The sequence below is a fragment of the Pongo pygmaeus genome, chromosome 13 (assembly GCF_028885625.2).
Source record: "Pongo pygmaeus isolate AG05252 chromosome 13, NHGRI_mPonPyg2-v2.0_pri, whole genome shotgun sequence".
In the NCBI taxonomy this organism is placed as follows: domain Eukaryota; kingdom Metazoa; phylum Chordata; class Mammalia; order Primates; family Hominidae; genus Pongo; species Pongo pygmaeus.
Genome location: NC_072386.2, coordinates 24,232,006 through 24,253,513, shown reverse-complemented (window position 1 = coordinate 24,253,513; position 21,508 = coordinate 24,232,006). Strand labels below are relative to the sequence as shown.

Here is a 21,508-nt window from a genome sequence, read left to right as displayed (position 1 = left end):
CTTGGGAGGGTGAGGCAGGAGAAACGCTTGAACCCAGGAGGTGGAGGTTGAAGTGAGCCAAGATTGTATCATTGTACTCCAGCCTGGGTGACAAGAGCGAGACTCTGTCTCAAAAAAAAAAACAACCTCATACTTGTATGGTCAGTGTTTACTGTGCATTCTCAACAGCCCAAAGTGGAAACCTGAGTGTCCACCAACAAATGGTTAATGTGTACATATAAATCTCTCAATTCTCAATATACATGTGTACATACACTCTGAAATACACAGCCATTAAAAGGAATTTTATACTTCCCCCAAATATGAAGCACTTTACTGTTTGATACATGGATGAACCTTTAAAACATGCTAAATGAAATAAGCCAGACAAAAAAGGACAAATATTGTATAATTTCACTTATATGAACCAAACTAGGCAAATGCATTGAGGCAGAAACAGTACCAAAGGCTGAGGGGAAGGGAAGGAGAAGTTAATTGACAATGTTACAGGGCTTCTGTTTAGGGTGATGACATTTTGGAAATACAATAGTGGTTACGTAACATCGTAAATAATGCCACTGAATTGCACAATTGTTTAGGAAAATTTGTTACATGTTTTACAATTAAAAATCCTAAGAACACTAAAAGAAAGTCATATTAGGTCGGTTGGTGCAAAAGTAATGGGCCATTACTTTTAATGGCAAAAACCGCAATTACTTTTGCACTAACCTAATAGTTATATCCTGAAGAGGCAGAAACTGATAGGTTTGTCTGTAGTTTTTCAGCTTGTATTATTACTACCACTAACAGCCTCTGTTGAACCCTTCATTACTATGTAAACAGCCATATTTAATTCTCAGAACAATGTAATGAGGGAGAGCCTATGAAAAAACAAAGCCCCTTAAAACATTAACCGAGGTCATCATCCATAAAAATACAAGTTCCAGCACTAACTGCTTTCTCTGTGATGCTTCTCCTGCCCATTCATACTTGTAGGGAATAGGAGTAGAGGCCAATTATGTTGCTTGAGAGTGCTCTTGGAACAGTGGCAAATTTTCTGTACGTGAAATTAGCTTCTCAACTTTTTTGTACATACGGTACTGGTTCTTAACCTTGGCTACCATTGGAATTACCCGGGAAACATTAAAACACTCATCAGGTCCCACCCTCCAGGGATTGTGTACACTCGGCTGGGTGTAGCCTAAGCATCAAAATGATTATGCGGAGGCAAGGTTGAAAGCCACCAACACTGACACATGGATTTACTATTAACCACTTGGAACAGAATACCACTGTTAAAATTGCCGTGGAAGGTTAAATAATGGGCAGCCCTTGCTATTCCAAGTTCGGTTTTTTTTGTTTTTTGTTTTTGTTTTTGAGACCAAGTCTTGCTCTGTCACCCAGGCTGGAGTGCAGTGGCACAGTCTCAGCTCACTGCAACCTCTGCCTCCTGGGTTCCAGCTATTCTCCTGCCTCAGTTTCCTAGGTAGCTGGGACTACAGGCGTGCGCCACCATACCCGGCTAATTTGGTATCTTTAGTAGAGACAGGGTGTCACCATGTTGGCCAGGCTGGTCTTGAACTCCTGACCTCGTGATCCACCCACCTCGGCCTCCCAAAGTGCTGGGATTACAGGCTTGAGCCACCGCGCCCGGCCTATTGTAAGTTTTAAACAACCTCAGACCAGGGAACTTCCTCACTTGGACATACACTTCATAGCAATTTCTTCTCTTAAAATAGTGGAAAACGAAGCTGTAAAAGCACAGTGAATGAGAACACTAGCAAGCTATGGCAATTTGAAAAAATGTGATTTTAAGAGTCTTGCACCTTTATCATTTAAATTTGGTTATCTCAGCATGAACCTTCTGAGACTGACAGCAAGAATTAAAACACCTTTTGTATATGCGGAAACTACCCTGTAGTCTACCTGCTCTCAAATTTGAGCATGCTTGCTGGGCCCCACCACCAATTTCTGATTCTGTAGGTCTGGGATAGGACCTTAGAATGTGTCTATTAGGTGACACTTTAAGAACCACTGTTCTAGCACAAGCCAAAAGAAGTGACAGCAAAGACTGACATCCAGAATCCTGTAATTCAGTTCTCTCTACTCATCCCACTACCTGTGCTCTGCTTAGGTGAATGTGTTTGCAGCATGTGGAGGAACAACCCATGTATTCTTTGTCCCTGCCGAAACCTAAAGATTGAGGAGGAACTGACAGCAATATTGAGAGTGAGGCAAGAGAGAAAAGAAACCTAGCTTTGGAGTCACATCTGGTTTTCAATGCGAGCTTCGTGCAAGTTGGACTGAGTTAGGTGCCTCACGTCTGGAAACCTGTTTCTTCATGTGCATTTGCGCACCCTCATTACATTGTTCTGAGAATTAAATATGGCTGCTTACATAGCAATGAAGGGCTCAACAGAGGCTGTTAGTGGTAGTAATAATACATGCTGAAAAAAAACAACTGGTGAAGATACTGAATTGTACCTGAGATTTATACTATTTGCTGTTAAAAAAAAAAAAAAAAAAAGCCATACTACTCCGAAATACCTCCGCGCAATGTTTTCGTCATTAATTCAACAGCAGAATGGGGGATAGGACAAATGTCCTTATGCTCATGGAATTAATTTTAACGCCAGGTAGTTTAGCTTCTATGTTAAGTGCTAGAGAGCAGCATCCGTTAAATCTGGTGGCTGCGGCAGAGCACTTCCCTAGGAACCGATTGCACACGCCCAATTCAGAAGGAAGTACGCACTGATTCCCGGCAGCCAACTCCCGTTCGCGCAGCCGCTGCCACCGGCCCTTAACACGATGTGACCGCCAATTTTGTAACAGTGGCGTCACCCGACGTCTGCAGGCCCTGACAGTTGGCTCTGGCGGGTTCACAGTCTCCCTACTCCCGGTAAGGGGCTCTACCGGCCCTGGACCCAAGATGGGACTCCTATCTCGCGCCCAGCCAGGGCAGCGGCGCCCCAGATCCGGCCGTCGGCCCTGCGCCTGCGCGGCCCGACCCCGCCGCGGTCTGGCTGTGCTGGCGCTGGAGGGGAGCTGGGCTGTCCCAGCCTTCAGTGCTGGAGGGAGGGCCGCGTGGGGCTTCAGAAAGGCTAGGCGCCGAGGAGTGTAAGGAGCGTGTGCCCATTTAAAGACAAAATCACTGTGTTTTTCAGGTTTGTACGAAATGAAGTTGTAGAAAGATTAACAAGGGTTACCTGGGAAAGGCAGATTTTCAACTTAGCGTTTACATGTTCACCCAGTGCATTATTTTATTTAAAAAGAAGAAAAATTTATACTTAACGGCTCCTAATCCAGCTCTCTTTGCCTGGTCTCCCAAGACACCTATCATTTTGCCCAGCACATCCCTTGCCGCTATGCCACACTGGAGTCCCCGGGAAGGTTCCCTGTGCTTAGACGGCCCCCTCCCCAGTCCCTCCAGGAAGCCTTTCCCAACCCTTTCGCGTTAACTGCCCCGCCTCTCATCATCAGAAAGGTAACTTGAGCTTTTATCAGTTTTAATTACTCCTTTTAATTTGCTCTTCTTCCCTATGTTTAGGCAGAAACGAGTCTTTTTTTTAACCATATTCAGCACCTGGTGCCAGCAACAGAAGTGTTCCATAAAAATTCCTAGAATAAACCAACACGTGCTGACTAGATTCTCCATCTTCATAAATGGTGGTACAAACTGTGCATATCATAACTACCAGCTTCATGAGGTCAAGATTAAATAAAAAATTCTCAAGGATTTTTCTAAAAATTTTTTAGCATAAACTGTTTCCTCTTTCTAACTTAAACTTCTCTTAAGTGAACGTCTTTCCACTGGGATGACTGTCTACATGCTCAGGAATCCTGAATTCATGACTATGTTCAACTCCCACGACCATTTTTAAATCATCAAAATGGTAGCAAATGTCATTACCTGGGCCAAAAAGCTGCAGGTTTTGTGGCAAACGGGAAATGTGTTATAGAATATGACTGGGAAAGAGGGATTTCTTAGTGCTGCCCAGAATTAATTCAGCAAATTACTACGTGCCACATATAGGATCATACTGCATTTCAGGTCACCATCAAAGGTAAATTACAAGGCTGGGCGCAGTGGTTCATGCTTGTAATCCCAGCACTTTGGGAAGCCAGGGCAGGCGGATCACCTGAGATCAGGAGTTCAAGACCAGCCTGGCCAACATGGCGAAACCCCCCTCTACTAAAAATACAAAAATTAGCCAGGCATGGTGGCATGCGCCTGTAGTCCCAGCTACTTGGGAGGCTAAGGCAGGAGAATCGCTTGAACCTGGGAAGTGGAGGTTGCAGTGAGCTGAGATGACACCATTGCACTCCAGCCTGGGCAACAGAGCAAGACTCCATCTCAGAAAAATAAAATCAATTTTTTAAAAAGGTAAATTACAAGACTGCAAAACTTTTTAAAAAAACCTTCCCCACTAGTTTGTACCTAATAAATGCTAACATTTAAAAGGGGGCACAAAAGGCCTGCAGAAATAAGAACTCACGTTCTTGAAAGTACTGCCTAGCATGGTATCTTCCTCATCAGAGGTGCTCTATACATCTTCAGTTGAAACATGAAACAGACATCCATATGCAAAATATTTTCAAGGGTTTTGTTGGCTTTTACATGTTTTTCTTTAGATAACTGGTAATGATGCACATTACAAAGGAGACTTTTCTAAATCTCAAGTCCTTTGCTAATTTTTCCTTGGAACAACAGCACATTTTCAATGCCAAACCTTCTCCTACAACATACAAAGGGGAGATGCCAAAACTCTGAATTCTTGTAACGGATCCTGCAAATAGTTCTATCCAGAAGATGGAGACAATATTCCCTGGAGTTGACTGAACATGTGAGAAGGCACAGCTCAGAAGGAGAGGAAGGCTGAGGGCAGTGAAATGAGAACCTATGCATCACCTGGCCTTTTTACATGTTAGTCTGTCCTCCTATCCCAGGAATTCACTTCTGCTGTACTTGAGATTCAGGGATAATAATGTCACTCCTCCTCCCACATTCTAAGTAAATATGTTAACTAGATGAGCATGTATTTACATTTTAGAACAAAGTCTCCAGAAAGGTATAAAGTTTATTAACATCTTTAAAAAAAAAAAAAAAAAAGATGGGCCGGGCATGGTGGCTCACGCCTATGATCCCAGCACTTTGGGAGGCCAAGGCGGGTGGATCCTTTGAGGTCAGGAGTTTGAGACCAGCCTGGCCAACATGGTGAAACCCCATCTCTACTAAAAATACAAAAAAATTAGCCAGGCATGGTGTTGCACACCTGTAGTCCCAGCTACTGGGGAGGCTGAGGCAGGAGAATCGCTTGAACCTGGGAGGCAGAGGTTGCAGTGAACCAAGATCGTGCCGCTGCACTCCAGCCTGCGCAACAAGCAAAACTCCATCTCAAAAAAAAAAAAAAAAAAAAAGATGGAACAGGACACAGTTACTGAATATGATATAGCTCCTTATTTACAAGTTTTACTATGGGAGGGACATTTTCCTCAGCATTTCAAATAATAAAAGGAGTAGAATTTTTTTCTAGAAATATCAGTATTTCACTCTCCAGGTAGAAGATTAATGAAAACATTAAGTGACTGTACCAATTAGAAGAAGATAAACTAATACCTTAAAAATATATAAAAAAAGGAAGGGTAGTTGCTACTTAAACATGAATTTTCACAAAATTATTCTGTGACTAATTCAGACAATCTATTTGCTTAGAAAAGCTGGCAAAAAAAAAAAAAAAAAAAAAAAAAAAAAAAGCACATTACATGAATATGCCTTCATTTAAGTACGTGCTTTCAAGCTGATTTAAAAAGAAAAGTTGAATTATGGTTTCCAGAGCTTTAGGAGTCCATCTTCACTGTAGGTAGCAATCAGGTTCTGATGAGGGTGATGTGCAATACCAATCACATCCTTCTCATGCACCTGGAACACGTAAAGCACAGGGTTAGGGTGTACAGATCTGCAATAAATCACTCTGATGAGGCTTCCAGAGGTGGGTGGAAGGGAAAAAGAGATCTTGGGAGGCCACATATTCCAAATGGCATAGGAGAAAGATGGAGGAGGGTTTTCCAACTCACATCACATTGTGACATAATAATAAACTTTAGGCTGGGCGCACTGGCTCATGGCTGTAATCCCAGTACTTTGGGAGGCAGAGGCGGGTGGATCACTTGAGGTCAGGAGTTTAAGACCAGCCTGGCCAACATGGTGAAACCCCGTCTCCACTAAAGATACAAAAAATTAGCCAGGAGGGGTGGCATGTGCCTGTAGTCCCAGTTACTTGGGAGGCTGAGGCAGGAGAATCACTTGAAACCAGGAGGCAGAGGTTGTAGTGAGCCGAGATCACACCACTGCACTCCAGCCTGGGTGACAGAGTGAGACTCCCTCTCAAAATAAAATAAAATAAAATAAAAATAAATAAACTTATATAGTGTTAAGCCACTGAGATTTGGGGATCATCATAGCAGCTGACATTAATTTTACTTCTTGAATTTGACATGGAGCTAAATGTTTTAAAACAACATTTTTTATACTGAGGGTCACATTGATAGCTCTGGAAAAGGCACATACTTCAGAGTTCAGAAAGACACAAGGCTTACCATATTTCTTTAGATGAACTTAGTAAGTAATACTCACTGTCAAAGTTCTCTCCAGTTTGCCAGTGACTGTACTGAAACAGTAGAGCACAAAGTCTTCCCCTACACAGTAGATCCATTCACCACGGGGAGAGAGGGCACAGCAAACAAAGTCCCCACCTTCTCTTTTACCAGAACTGAAGCTTCTGACAATCTAGATCACACCACACCCCAAGACAAAAATATCAGGATTAGTAGCAGCTCAACCATGTGCAGCATTTTAAACTGACATTTTTACATTGTTATTTTGCACTTTGGTTTACTATCATTTGTAATTAGATCTCCAGTCCTGTTCATCATGTGCTAACTCCCCTTGCCTGGGAAATATTCAATAGATAAGTAGTCTAAACTAAGTGGCAGACAAAAATTTAGAATTCATACATCCCACGTCACCAATCATGCCCTAAAGAGACATATTACCTTTAAGCAAATTTCATTGCCATACAAAAAACAATTTTCTAAATCAATATACCAGTAGTTCTCAAAGCTTTCTGGATATCTGCTCCCCAGTTTCCTCTAACAGAATGAGAAGCTTTCCCCATGCAGGATGACACTCAGTCTCTAAGACTTTGCTTGCTCTATTGATACAACATTAAAATCATCATAAACCAAGCTGAGAGAAATCAATCTGAAAAGGCGAAAAGTTTACATACTATATGCTTCCATTTCTATACCATTTTCAAAATGACAAAATTATAATAATGGAAAACAGACCAGTGGTTGCCAAGGGTTAGGGCTTGGGATTAACTTGAAATTTAAAACATGATACCATTTACATTAGCAGCCCCAAAGTGAAAATACTTAGGTATAAATCTAACAAAATACATACAATATTTAAATAAGGAAAATTACAAAATTCTGATGAAGGATATCAAAGAACTAACTACACAGAGATATTCTATGTTCATGAACAGGAAGACTCAATATGGTAAAGACGTCAGTTCCTCCCAACTTTATCTATAGATTTCATATAATCCCAATCAAAATCCCAGCAAATTATTGTGTGGATATTGACAACCCAATTCTAAAGCTTACACAAAGAGGCAAAAGACCCAGAATAGCGAACTCAATGTTGAAAGAGAAGGACAAAGTTGGAGGGCTCACAATACCCAACTTCAAGATTTACTACAAATCTACAGTAATGAAGACAGTGTGGTATTGGCAAAAGAACAAACAGATCAATGGAACAGGATACAAAGCCCAGAAATACACTCAACTGATTTTTGACAAAGTAGCAAAAGCAATATAATAGAGAAAAGATGGTGTTTTCAACAAGAGATGCCATAATTGGACACTTATATGCAAGAAAATGAATCTAGATACAATAAAATAAAGACCTTACAGTCTTCACAAAAATTAACTCAAAATGGATCACAGACCTAAATGTAAAACTCAAAACTGTATATAAAACTCTTAGAGGATAACAAAAAAGAAAATCTAGATGATCTTGAGTTTGATGACTTTTTAGATACACCTCCTAAGACATGATCCATGAAATAACTGATAAGCTAGACCTCATTAAAATTAAAATTTTCTACTCTGTAAAAGCCACTGTCAAGAAAATGAGGCCAGATGCAGTGGCTCAGTCCTGTAATCCCAGCACTTTGAGAGGCTAAGCCGGGAGGATCACTTGAGGCCAGGAGTTTGAGACCAGCCTCAGCAACATGGCATGACCCCATTTCCACAAAAAAAAAAAAAAAAAAAAAAAAAAAAAAAAAGTCGGGCATGGTGGCACGTGCCTGTAGTCCCAGCCACTTAGAAGACTGAGGCCGGAAGATTTCTTGAGCCCAGGAGCTCAAGGATGCAGTGAGCTATGATCATGCCACTGCACTCCAGCCTGGGCAATGGAGCAAGACCCTGCCTCAAAAACAAAAAAGGAAGTAAATGAAAAGACAAGCCATGGACTGGGAGAAAATATCTGTAAAAACTAGATTTGATAAAGAACTATTATCCAAAATATACAAAGAACTCTTAAAACTCAACAGTAAGAAAACAACCCAATTGAAAAATAAGTCAAATACCTGAAACAGACACCTCACCAGAAGTATAGAGATGACAAATGAGCATATGAAAAGATTTCCACATTTCATTAGGGAAATGCAATTAAAATGAGATACCACTACACACCTATTATTAGAATGGCCAACATCCAGAACACTGACCACACTCAATGCTGGTGAGGATGTGGAGTTAACAGGAACTCTCATTCACCAAGGGTGAGAATACAAAATGATACATCCATTTTGGAACAGTTTGATAGTTTCTTACAACTAAACATACTTTACCATACAATCCAGTAATCACACTACTTAGCATTTACCCAAAGAAATAGAAAACATATTCACACAAAAATCTGCACATAGATGTTTATAGCAGCTTTACTCATAATTGCCAAAACTTGGAAGCAACCAAGATGTCCTTCGGTAGATGACTGGATAAATAAATGTTATCAAGCACTTAAAAAAAAAAAAAAAAAAAAGGCGGGTGTGGTGGCTCACACCTGTAATCCCAGCACTTTGGGAAGCTGAGGCAAGTGGATCATGAGATCAGGAGTTCAAGACCAGCTTGGCCAAGATAGTGAAACCCTCTCTCTACTAAAAATACAAAAATTAGCAGGGTGCAGTGGCAGGCGCCTGTAATCCCAGCTACTTGGGAGGCTGAGGCAGGAGAATCACTTGAACCCGGGGGCTGGAGGTTGCAGTGAGCTGAGATCGCGCCACTGCACTCCAGCCTGGGGGAGAAGGTGAGACTCCATCTAAAAAAAAATAAATAAATAAAAAATAAGCTATCAAACCATGAAAAAACAAGGAGAAAAATGCATCTTATTAAGAAGTCAAAATGAAAAAGTTACATACTTTATGTTTCCAACTACATGACTTCCTAGAAAAGGCAAAACTATGGAGACAGAAAAAGATCAGTGGTTGCCGGAAGTTAGTGGGGAGGGAGGAAGAATAGAAAGGGCACAGAGAATTTCTGGGAAGTTAAACTACTCTGTACAATTCTCTAATGGTAGACACCTGCCATTATACATTTGTCCAAACCTACAGAACATACAACACCAAGAGTGAATCCTAATGTAAACTATGGCCTTTGTGTGTTAATGATGTACCAAATGCAGGTTCATCAGTTGTAACAAACGTACCACTCTGGCACGAGATACTGATAGTGGGGAAGGCTGTGCCCGTGGGAGGCACAGAGGAAATATGGGAACCCTCCGTATTTTCTGCTCAATTTTGCTGTGAACCTAAAACTACTCTTAAAAGTCTATTTTTTAAAAAAACAACAAATTATGACAATGGAAAACTGATCAGTAGTTGCCAGGGGCTAGGGTTATGGGGAAGACGTGACTATAAAGATGTAGCATGAGAGTTTCTTTGGGAATAAAACCATTCTCTATCCTAGCCAGGCGCAGTGGCTCACGCCTATAATCCCAGCACTTTCGGAGGCCGAGGCAGGTGGATCACCTGAGGTCAGGAGTTCGAGACCAGCCTGACCAACTTGGAGTGACCCCATCTCTACTAGAAATCCCAGCTACTTGGGAGGCTGAGGCAGGAGAATCGCTTGAACCCGGGAGGCGGAGGTTACAGTGAGCCGAGATCACGCCATTGCACTTCAGCCTGGGCAACAAGAGCAAAACTCCATCTCAAAAAAAAAAACAGTTGTGTATCCTGATTGTAATGGTGGTTACATGACTCTATACATGTAATGAAACTTTACAGAATGATTATATCCCTGCTTAAAAATAAATAAATAAATAAAAAGAACGCATGTAAAAGCTGGTTATATCTAAATAAGATCTGTAATAGAGTTAATAACTGTACCAATGTCAATTTCCTAGTTCTGATCATTGTATTATCATTATATAAGATGTTATCATTGGAGGAATTTGAAGAGAGCGAAACATAGGAACTCTTCTGTACTATTTTTGCAACTTCTATGTGAATCTAAAATTATTTTTTCAAAATAAAGAATTTTAAAAAGTCAAGCACAGAACTGTGAAGTGTGCTCAGCAGAGGTACTGGGCAGCTGTAGCTATTGTGCAGTGGCCCAAAAGATACTGCAGACCAGCCATCTCAGCTATGGATTCTGAACTACTACTCCATCAGTTACAGAACTCAAAGAATGGAAAGAGAGTACTACACACCAGCCCCTGGGTCTTCTCTATGGTCAGCAAGATCCCCAAGTGTCCAGGCCAATAATCCAATAGCACTACCATACATACCTAGGGCTTGAGTCCTCAAACTTGATGCTTCTGACGCCCCCAGTGCTACTTCACAGTCCACAAAAGTGAGATTCCTTCAGAACTTTGCAGGTTTTCTGATTAAAAATACACTGAGGACACTGCTGCTGCCTTTCTCCTATTAGTGTTCCACTTTAGATCGTGGTAGCTAGGAGATGTCCTGAGTTGGTAATCCATACTACACTGTATCCCCCTAACTCAGACAAACATTGTTATCTTAAAATCTTCAGTGAGGTTCTGAAGGAGGCTTAAAGACAGATAGGAGCTTCATTTATCCAAAGGATGAAAGTGCTTAATATACAAACACCCAAGGGAAAGGAGATCACTTTTGAAATACCAAAGAGATGTTTTACGGAGCTATAAATAAATCTGAAAAACAAATACAGCTTATACAGTTTACAGAGAAATGAACCCAAATTTGGTTATTGGGAGGGTGGGCCTGGACCAGGAAATGCTGATTTGGGAATGGCCCACAGGTTCTGTGCAAGGATACGTTCTGAACACTCACCTGCCCCTGCATGTTCATGATGACCACCGTGTTTGATCTGTTGCACACCACAAAGTGCTCAGGGTTTTTAGGAAGTAGAATCACACTGTTGACGGTAATATCTGTCCCTGCGGTGCTGCCCAGGGATTTAAAGGTATTTGAACATTCTGTGGTCTTCATATTCCAGATCTACCACACAGAAATTTAAGTTATAAACCTTTTTTAGGTATAAAAATTTCTAAAGTTTTAGGGTTTAAAATATTAACAGTTTACTAAAAAAGAATAGAAATGATTCAGCGGAAAAAAGTTTCTTACTTGATTTTAGGTCCAATCAAATATCCAGCACTGCCATATACAGTTTTCCCTCGGTATCTGTGGGGAATTGGTTCCAGGATCCCCTTTAGATACCAAAATCCAAGGATACTCAAGCCCCATACATAAAATGATGTATTTGCATATAACCTATGCACATCCTCCTGTATGCTTTAAATCACCTCTAGATTACTTATAATACCTAATACAATGCCCACACACCACTTCCTTTGTATAGATTCAACGTAGTACTTGGCATGGGGCAGATTTAAGTTTTGCTTTTTAGAACTTTGTAGAATTTTCTTCTTTTTCCCCAAATATTTTCAATTTGTGATTGGTTGAATCCATGTTCCAGACACAGAGGACCAACTGTGATAGAGTAAGCATTCATCATGTATTTGTTGATTAATTGGCAAAACAAAAGTCACAAACTAAAACTTAAAAACTTTTAAAAATCTATGATCTTTTCTCATACATTTTTCCTTAGCCAATAGAGCTCTCTCTCTTTAAAATTAGTTGTTTGTCAACACTGCTACTGTCATAAACAACCAGAAAGCTACCCTTGTCTGGATATCAAAACCAAACAGGGGGTCGGGCATGGTGGCTCACGCCTGTAATTTCAGCACTTTGGGAAGCGAAGGCGGGTGGATCACTTGAGGCCAGGAGTTCAAGACCAGCCTGGGCAATATAGTGGGATCTTGTCTCTATTTAAAATAATTAAAATAAAATACAAACAAACAAAACAAAAACTGCTTTACTTTTTTTTTTTTTTTTTTTAAACAGATGAGATCTCGCTATTTTGCCCTATTGCCTCCCCTGGTGTTAAACTCCTGAGTTCAAGCGATCCTCTCACTTCAGCCTCCTGAGTATGGGACTACAGGCAGGTGCCACTAAGCCTGGCTCAAACAGAGGCTTTTTAGCTTGAGACTCTATCCTGAGATTTTGATGTGGTAGGTCTAGGGTGAGGCATAGGCATTTTCTAAAAAGCTACAAATGATTCCAATGTACGGTTTATACTGACAATGACTGAATGGAAGTCACAATATTAGCACACACACATGAGGAACTTTGAAGTGGAAGCTACTCTTGGCCACTTGTATTACTTTTCCCAGTCTATCTTTTCACCTTGTCCTTCTGGCTTCTATGAACTGAAAGGGTTAAATCAGGTAGCACAGAAATCTGAGATGTGCTTAGAGAAGGGATGGATCAAACATTAAATAGCATTGTCCTGATACCACTCAATTCAGCAGGTACAAAGTCTCTAAGGCATGGACTCTGCTATGTTTCCTCTGTACCTTCCACGGAGCTTGGCACAAAGCAGATGTTGAATAAATATCCATAAACAGGAGAAAACAGTTGCCCTGGTGTCAACACTGTTATCGCCTGCCCTAATCTCCTCTGAAGCCCAGTTGCTTAGAAGAAAAAATGAACATTTCAGGAATTAAGAACGCTAAGCCTTCCAGTGTTTTCCATTCAAAAGGTCAGTGACACGCTTTGCCCCACTCACTGCAGAACTAAGGGGGAAAGACCACAAAATAAGGAACCTTAGATAAGCCATCTTCCAGTGGCATTTACAAGTTGTGAGGCCCATATGCATAGCATGAGAGCAAATCCCATGACTGAAGTACTAACAGCTCTGTGTGATTTCCCCATACATCCCAAGGGAGCATACATCTCCTGCCTTCAGGTTTCCGGTTTGATTTCCAATCATGAATAGCAATTTCAGACGGTGGTCTGACATACATACATACATATATACATACATTTATTGATTGACTGAGACAGGTTCTTGCTCTGTTGCCCAGGCTGAAGTACAGTGGTGAGAAAATTGCTCAATGCAGCCTCAAACTCCTGGGTTCAAGTGATCCTTTCACCTCAGCCTCCCAAGTAGCTAGGAATACAGGTATACGCCACCACACCTGGCTGTCTGAATTTTAGATACTTAAATATGTATCTAAAATATCTAGATATTTGTGTTAAAATGTTTTATTAAAATGTCTAGATCTTCTGCCACAAAGTACTCACTCATATAAGACAATTCAAAAAGATTAGGTCCAGAATGTAAATACAGTGTCTCAAAGATCTCTAATAATTTTCTATTTGGGTTTCTCATATCTTTTCTAGGAAATGAGACCCTCTCTTCAAATAACTAAATCTTTAAAGGTACTGAAGATCCATTACTTTCAGCAAATTACTTATTAAATAACTATCTAGGAGAAGGCTTAGTTTTACTCAACATCTCTCCTATTCCTCTATAAATGCTACTAGGAAGAGGAAGGCCCTAAATTTGGGGACCAGGAGTGCAGTGAGGCTGTGCAACAAAAAAGAGATCTATTTATTAGGCCACTGAGCCTTTCGTGAATTTGACTGTTAGCAGGTGGACCATACCTATGGCAAAACAGATTTAACCACCATGTGTATCTGTGAATGCGGGATGGCTTAAGTTTAAGACTCTTCACCCTTCCTCTTTTCCTACACATGATAAAGTTTGTTTGGATTGAAAAGGTTTGAGATTGGGGTCCCAAGGCCAATGGGAATTACCCACAGAATACTGTTGTTGTCTCAGACTCACCTCAATTACGGCGAAAATAGCCAGTAAAGAGGTTTACTACAGCACAATCATTCCCATTATCACCACTGAAAACTCCTCAAAGGACAAAGATGGGGTAGACATCCCAAAATAAACTGATAGCAAATACTTAACCTTTACAGTGCCATCAGAGGATGCACTAATAATGTAATGTCCATCTTGTGTAAATGTTGCTTCATTAACAAAGGAGGAATGGCCACGAAATTCCTTCAGGGTTTTCCCAGATTTTAAACCATGAATTCTACCAAATGAAAGTAAATGAAAAGAACAATAAATATTTAATATCTTACGGTTGTGACCAATGATTGAATGCATTTTAGATAAATTACAGAAGCTCATGTTATAATATTAAGTGAAGAGGGCTATGTGATTGTGTATATGGTGTAATTTTCACTATATCAAACAATCAAACAAAAGCTTTGCAAAGAAAGAGGCTGGAAGAAAATACGCCAGTAATACCACAAGCTTCTGTTCAGGGATAGACCTCTAAAAAACAGGTTAACAGGAGATTGAGATCAGTGGGTCTCAGCTGGGTCCTTTAGAGGATAACAGACCCTCTAAAGTGATTATGATGCAGGTAGGTCCATAAGACCATACTCTGAGAAACATGAATCACTGCTATCCCCTTTCAAATGTCTTTTCTGGGTAAAGACTCAAATGACAAAACAACAAGTGTCAGTTGTACTTTGGGGACATAAGGTCTCACATACGTTCCCTCTCCATATCACACCATCATGGTAAAAGCATCATGGTAAAAGCATAAGGAATCACGAGTACCTCCCTCCATGGCCTCATTATATCAAACTCAAGTGAGAGCAGTTTTGGGATTTTTACTTACCTAATTGTCTGGTCAAAAGAAGCACTAAGGATCTGACTGCTATCCTTAGAAAAGCTTAGACAGGTGACACCCTTACTGTGTGCCCTCTCAAATCTCCTTAAACATTGTCCACTCTGAATCTTCCACACCTTTATTTGAAAAAAAAAAAAAAAGAATTAAAAAAAACTTGTAAAGTGTCCTACTATTAACAGCCCACAGAGCCAAGCAAGATGCAGTGCTCACTAATGTGCTGAAACAGCATTAAAAATGCATGCGAATAGCTGAATATGATGTGTCTAGTTCATGTAGTACAATGGTAACTGAATCCTTTGAAACTTAAAACTCTTTCCTTGTAAATTATTAAAACAAAAATATAGACTCTAAGTTCACTTAGCAGAGACAATTTCTGCAATTTCTGTAGCCCAGGATGTATTTCTAGCATTAAATACAAACCACAACAAATTGGCTATTAGACCATCCCCTTAAAAAAAAAGTCAGTTATTTTGATTTTTATACAGCAAGCCAGGGTGGTACAATAGAAAGGGCATAAGAACTAAAGTCTCAGATCTATCACTTACCAAGTATGTGACCTTAAACATGTTATTGGATCACCCAGACAGAGTTACTAAGATTACATAAGAAAAAGTAAAGTGATTAGCATAAAGCTGATGCTCAATAATCAGTAGCTATTATTATGCTGAATATCATATGTAGGACACTACCCCATAGCAGAACATTCAAAATGTCTACATATGAGAGGCTGTGGCACTAATCCATACCTTGATTTTTCCATCTTGGGCCCCAGTTGCTAACATTTCTGTATCTCTGCTGAAACACATGCAGAGGACAGCATCATCCATCATCATAAAGTTATCTTGGGCCTGGTACTTAAGATCCTAAAGAAACAATGGTTAGCAGTTATCAAAATAACACAAAGCCAAGACCCCAGTTCTCTACAAACTCACAAAAACCAGGGCAATGGATTGTACCTACTCTAAACCCCCAAAGTAAACAGAAGTGCCGTGCATACACGTTCCTAGTAAGTAACTAGTTCCTAGTGATATTGCTGGGGATAAATAATTTTATACAATTCAAATTAGTATTATAAAAAATACCCACATACTACTCTAGATCTTTTACTTACTGATTTTTTTCTAGGCAAAATTTCTCTAGTTTCATATTTTACATCTTTAATAAATCTGAATTTACCTATTTTTGTATGATGTGGGAAACTAAACTAATATTTTTTCCAAATCATCAGCTACCTTTCCTGAAACAGTTTACTGACTAATCTATTTATTTGTGATGCTTCTTTTATTATCCATTATTGTTCAAACAGATTACCTTTCTTATTTTTTTCTAATTATAAAGTGAGACTGCTTCCTGGTTTAAAAAATAAAAGCAAACTATAAAGAAATATATAAAGTAGAAAGTAAAAATCACTCATAAATCCACTACGCATAGAGTGGAATTTGGTACTCTACGATAAAAATTACATTTTATTTATTTATTTTTGAGACAGAGTCTTGCTCTGTCGTCCAGGCTGCAGTGCAGTGATGCAATCTCAGCTCACTACAACCTCTGCCTCCCGGGTTCGAGCAATACTCCTGCATCAGGCTCCTAAGTAGCCGGGATTACAGGTCCGCACCAAAACACCCAGCTAATTTTTATATTTTTAGTAGAGACAAGGTTTCACCATGTTAGCCAGGCTGGCCTTGAACTCCTGACCTCAAGTGATCTACCAACTTCAGCCTCCCAAAGTGCTGGGATTACAGGCATGAGCCACTGCACCCAGTCAAAAATTACATTTTAAATCAGTGGATAAAAGTTAGTAAATAGCTATTTGGGGAAAAAACTAAGTTGGATCTGTACCAACTTTATCCCACTAAACAAATTCTAGAAGGGTCAAAAATTAAACATAAAATAAAAGATTAAAGTACTAGAAGAAACTGTAGGAAAAAAGATGAATAAATGTGATGATATAAAAAAATTTCAAGTCTGTAAAACAAAACAAGCAAAATCAAGAGATAAAAGACAAAATTGTAAAATATTTGTAATGTATATTATAAAACTTCATTTCCTTAAAATATAAAGAGCTCCTACAAATCAATAAAGAACAATCCAACAGAAAAATGGGCAAAAAATATTAACAGACTTCATAGTGTAAGAAATATTAGTGGTTTTGGTAAAACAAAAAAAATATTGGTGGCTTTTCACATATAAAAAGATGTTTAATTTCATTCATAAGAGAAATAGAATTAGTACTACAATTAGGTTAGATTGGAAATTATCTTAAATAAAATGGGTGGTTAAATACATCATGGTTCAATCCATGCAATGTAATATAATACAGCAATAATCTCCAACATATGCTACAAAAGCAAGAAGTATAACAGGGTATATAGTATGCTATCATCTGTATTACAAAATTTTGAAAAGGATACATAATAAGTAACACACACAGAGGATATTCCAGGAAAGTTATATAAGCAACTGGTAATCCTGGCTGGCCCAAGGAAGGCAAATGACTAGCTGAGGTACAAGTGTAGGAGCAAAACACTACTTGAGTAACTTTTTCTGTTTTTTTGAACATATAACCCCTTGAAAAAAAAATTTTTTTTTTGCACCTCCCTGTAATCCCAGCTACTCTGGAGGCTGAGGCAGAAGAATCCCTTGAACCCGGGAGGCCAAGGTTACAGTGAGCCGAGATCGTGCCCCTGCACTCCAGCCTGGGCCACAAGGGCGAAACTCTGTTTTGTTTTGTTTTCCCCCAAGACGAAGTTTTGCTCCTTGCCCAGGCTGGAGTGCAGTGGCGTGATCTCGGCTCACTGTAACCTCCACCTCCCACATTCAAGCAATTTTCCTGCCTCAGTCTCCCGAGTAGCTGGGATTACAGGCACCCACCACCAGGCCCAGCTAATTTTTTTTTAGTTTATTTTTAGTAGAGATGGGGTTTCACCATGTTGGCCAGGCTTGTCTCAAACTCCTGACCTCAGGTGATCCACCCACCTCAGCCTCCTAGAGTGCTGGGATTACAGGCCTGAGCCATCACGCCCAGCCTGAAAAAAAATTTTTTACTTGTAAAAAATAGATAATAAAACAATTATAGATAATAAAGGTCCTCCCTTAGTTAATAAAATTGGAATTTAATTAAAAATACCATTTTTTGCTTTTTGTTTTTGAGACAGCATTGTTGCCCAGGCTAGAATGCAGTGGCACAATCATGGCTCACTGCAACCTCAAACTCCTGGCTTGAGGGATCCCTCCCATTTCAGCCTCCCAAGCAGCTAAAACTATAGGTGCACACAAGCATGCATGGTTAGTTTTAAAAAAAATTTTTTTTGGTAGAGACACGGTCTCACTATGCTGCCCAGGCTGGGTTGAACTCCGGGGTTCAACTAAGTGATCCTCCTGCCTCAGCCTCCTCAGTAGCTAGGATCACAGGTGTGCACCACTGTCCCTAGCTTTAAATGAGTTTTTTAATTACAAAAGTAATACATGTTCATTACATACAGATTGTTTTTCAACTAATCTGATTTAGAGGCCATAGGTAAGTAATTCAAAGTAGGTAATTTTTCCACTAGGAAGGTTAACACATTTAAAATACTTTACCTTTCTGATTTTTCCAGTAGTAAAGTTCCATACTTCAATGAATCCATCAACAGACCCAGTGACCAAATACTGACCATCTGGAGAAAATCGAGCACACTCCACATGTGATTTCTGACCAAACTGTTTCAAATGAAACAATGAAACAGATGAATTTTTATTTAGTGGACTTAAAACAATTCCTATTTTAACCTTTTGAGAAACCCTGCCCTAGCATAAAGTCATAGCTGGCCCATATTATAGAGTATTGGAGGGGTATTTCTGTACCTGGACGCAGGGAGCTGGGTGGATGTATTTTTCTCTGACTTAGTTTTATGTCTAGGCACTAAGTTGAAGCTAGTTTTTTGAATGTGAGATTGATATTTCCAAAGGAAAGGACAAAAGCTATTTTAACATGGGACTTAGAACAAGTAATCTTGTTAGCTCAGACTGTAATGTTTTGCTAGAATCAGCCACTGTTAGCACGACTTTCACACTCAGTATGGCCTAATATGTTCCTGTTGTGTATCTCAGGGGGAAAAAACTCATTTTTTCAAAGTAAATGTATGTTTCCCTATATTATTTTGTAAATAAACTTTCTATCAGTGTTTCACAACCTTCATTTAATCAAGTGATAATGCGTAGCTGACCAAACTTAGAAGAACTAATTAAAGCTAATATACTGTCTGATAAATGCATTCTGAGCATTTGCTAGTGAGGACGCTCCCAATAACAGATGAAAACTACAGAAAATTAGGTAGAAAGAACAAAGAAAAGCTCTAATGTGGATTTCACCTTAAATGCCAAAAAAGGAAAGTGTTTATAACAGAAAATCTTAGCCCAGCAGCATAATAATGATGGATTTCTATTTGTCTCAAGGTTTCAGGCAGAGTAAATAAAGGTGCTGCTCAAAAATATCTTTATCTGCAAGTTAGAATACATAATCCAGAAAAGGCAAACCCAAAATGTTAACCCAAAGTCAAAGATTTGAGGAATATGAAGTATTTTAAAATCCAGGAATTTGGAGCACAAATCCAGAGAAACTGTAATATAGAGATGCTAAAGTAGCAAATACACTTGTAATTCTGGGAATTACCTAGAAAACTTTTTCCTAGAAAACTCTCAGATTTAAAAAAATAAAAAATAAATAAATAATTTTAAAAAAACCACACCATAAGAGGATAAAATCATTTTCCTCAAACATCACATAAGCCCACTTTGTAATCCCTCACTGGCACTCTGCCTGACACATAGCAGGCAAAACAAAAATGGTGAACAGGAGAAGTACATACAAAGTTCACAGTCCCAGGTGTAACCAAAAAAGAACTAACCATTCTTCCAAATGCAGGCTTCTTGGGAAGAAGTGCAAGGGCAGATGGTGGGCTAGATGTCAAGCTAGATGTCCATCCATTAGATGACACACCTGAGGTGTACCACTCCCAGGCCACAGCAGTATCCCAGTGGACACCTGCAGCAACCTTGAATATTGTCAGAGCTGGAGAATGAGATGTCCCCCTCAATTATCCAAGCCCCTGGCACAGGGCCTGGCTGAGCCCATGACAAGTCCTCAACAAATGATTACTGACTGGCTGAATGTCTTAGGATCCTACCTTAATATGCCTGCTCAGTTGTGTAGGAAACTTTTCTTCTTCCACATCTTTGACAGCTGCCTTGCCTCGAAACAAATCTATGGTCATACCAGGAGGAAGCAATCCCTGATGCTGCTGCCACTTCAGTGCCTATGAGGAAAAAAAAAGTATAGCAATCTGTTCAGGTGCTTTTAAGATCTGGTCATGAGTGCTCAGAAACCAAGCCCGAAAGGATGAGGTTCAGAGAAAGCTGTGAGCCATCTAGACCCCAACTATTTTTGGCCATCCAAACATAAAGTAATCTGTGCTCCTCTGTGTGTCCAAGAACACAGGCTGATCTAAGGGTGGAAGGGGACTCTGAGAGCCAACAAGTCTATCATCCACCTATTTTCTTATAGGAGTGGCTCTTTTGTTATAAACAAAACTTGGAAAACAAAAATCTCCCATAGTTCTAACACTCAAACACACCCACTATTAACATTTTATATACTACCTTCCAATCTTCCCCCCCACATATGTGTTTCATTAACCTAGTTGTAATTATACTATATGTAAAATTTTATTTTCTCCTGTTTTCACCTATCAATAGATCATATTAGTCACAGCTATCATTTTAATGGTTGTAAAATATATCCCATCTAGTAGATGTCTCACAGTTAACATAATCAATATATTAGTGGACATTTACACTGCTTCCAATTTTTCAATCACCTAAATAATGCTGCAATGAACATCTTTGGACATAAAGCTTTTTCTATTTTGGGGATATTCCCCTCCTAGGGTATATTCCTGGAAAAGAAATTACCAAATCCAAAGAAGAACATGAATGGTTAAGGCTCTTGATATATTTGATATATACTGCCAAACTCCTTTCCAAAAGGCCTGCTTTCCAAAAAAAGTTGCAGTTGCAATAGTGTTCACAACTGCATTATGAGGGGTGAAATAATGAACTTTGGAGACAGATGGTCCTAGGCTAACTCATTCACCAGCTATGTCATTTTGACTCCCAGTTTTGCCAAATGAAAAAGTCAGGAAAAAAAGCCTAATTCGGGGGCCAAGCATGGTGGCTCACGCCTGTAATCCCAGCACTTTGGGAGGCCAAGGCGGGCAGATCACCTGAGGTCAGGAGTTCCAGGCCAGCCTGGCCAACATGGTGAAACCCCATCTCTACTAAAAATACAAAAATTAGCCAGGCGTGGTAGTGCACGCCTGTAATCCCAACTACTTGGGAGACTGAGGCAGGAAAATGCTTGAACCCGGGACGCAGAGGTTG

At 39.7% G+C, this 21,508-nt stretch overlaps 1 protein-coding gene across 3 annotated transcripts in view; it reads right to left on the bottom strand.

Moving 5' to 3' along the window:
- Window positions 1-369: 369 nt before the first annotated feature.
- SMU1 (SMU1 DNA replication regulator and spliceosomal factor) overlaps window positions 370-21,508 on the bottom strand; it is a 35,919-nt gene continuing 14,780 nt past the window's right edge. For all 3 annotated transcript variants that reach the window (XM_054502864.2, XM_054502865.2, XM_063650234.1), the window contains exons 5-12: window positions 20,257-20,385; window positions 18,671-18,790; window positions 15,838-15,954; window positions 15,080-15,207; window positions 14,356-14,482; window positions 11,361-11,528; window positions 6,614-6,766; window positions 370-5,899 (exon numbers count right to left, since the gene is read on the bottom strand). In XM_054502864.2, the coding sequence (XP_054358839.1) occupies window positions 5,801-5,899; window positions 6,614-6,766; window positions 11,361-11,528; window positions 14,356-14,482; window positions 15,080-15,207; window positions 15,838-15,954; window positions 18,671-18,790; window positions 20,257-20,385 (1,041 nt within the window). In that variant the 3' untranslated portion in view covers window positions 370-5,800. The remainder of the gene's footprint in view (window positions 5,900-6,613; window positions 6,767-11,360; window positions 11,529-14,355; window positions 14,483-15,079; window positions 15,208-15,837; window positions 15,955-18,670; window positions 18,791-20,256; window positions 20,386-21,508) is intronic.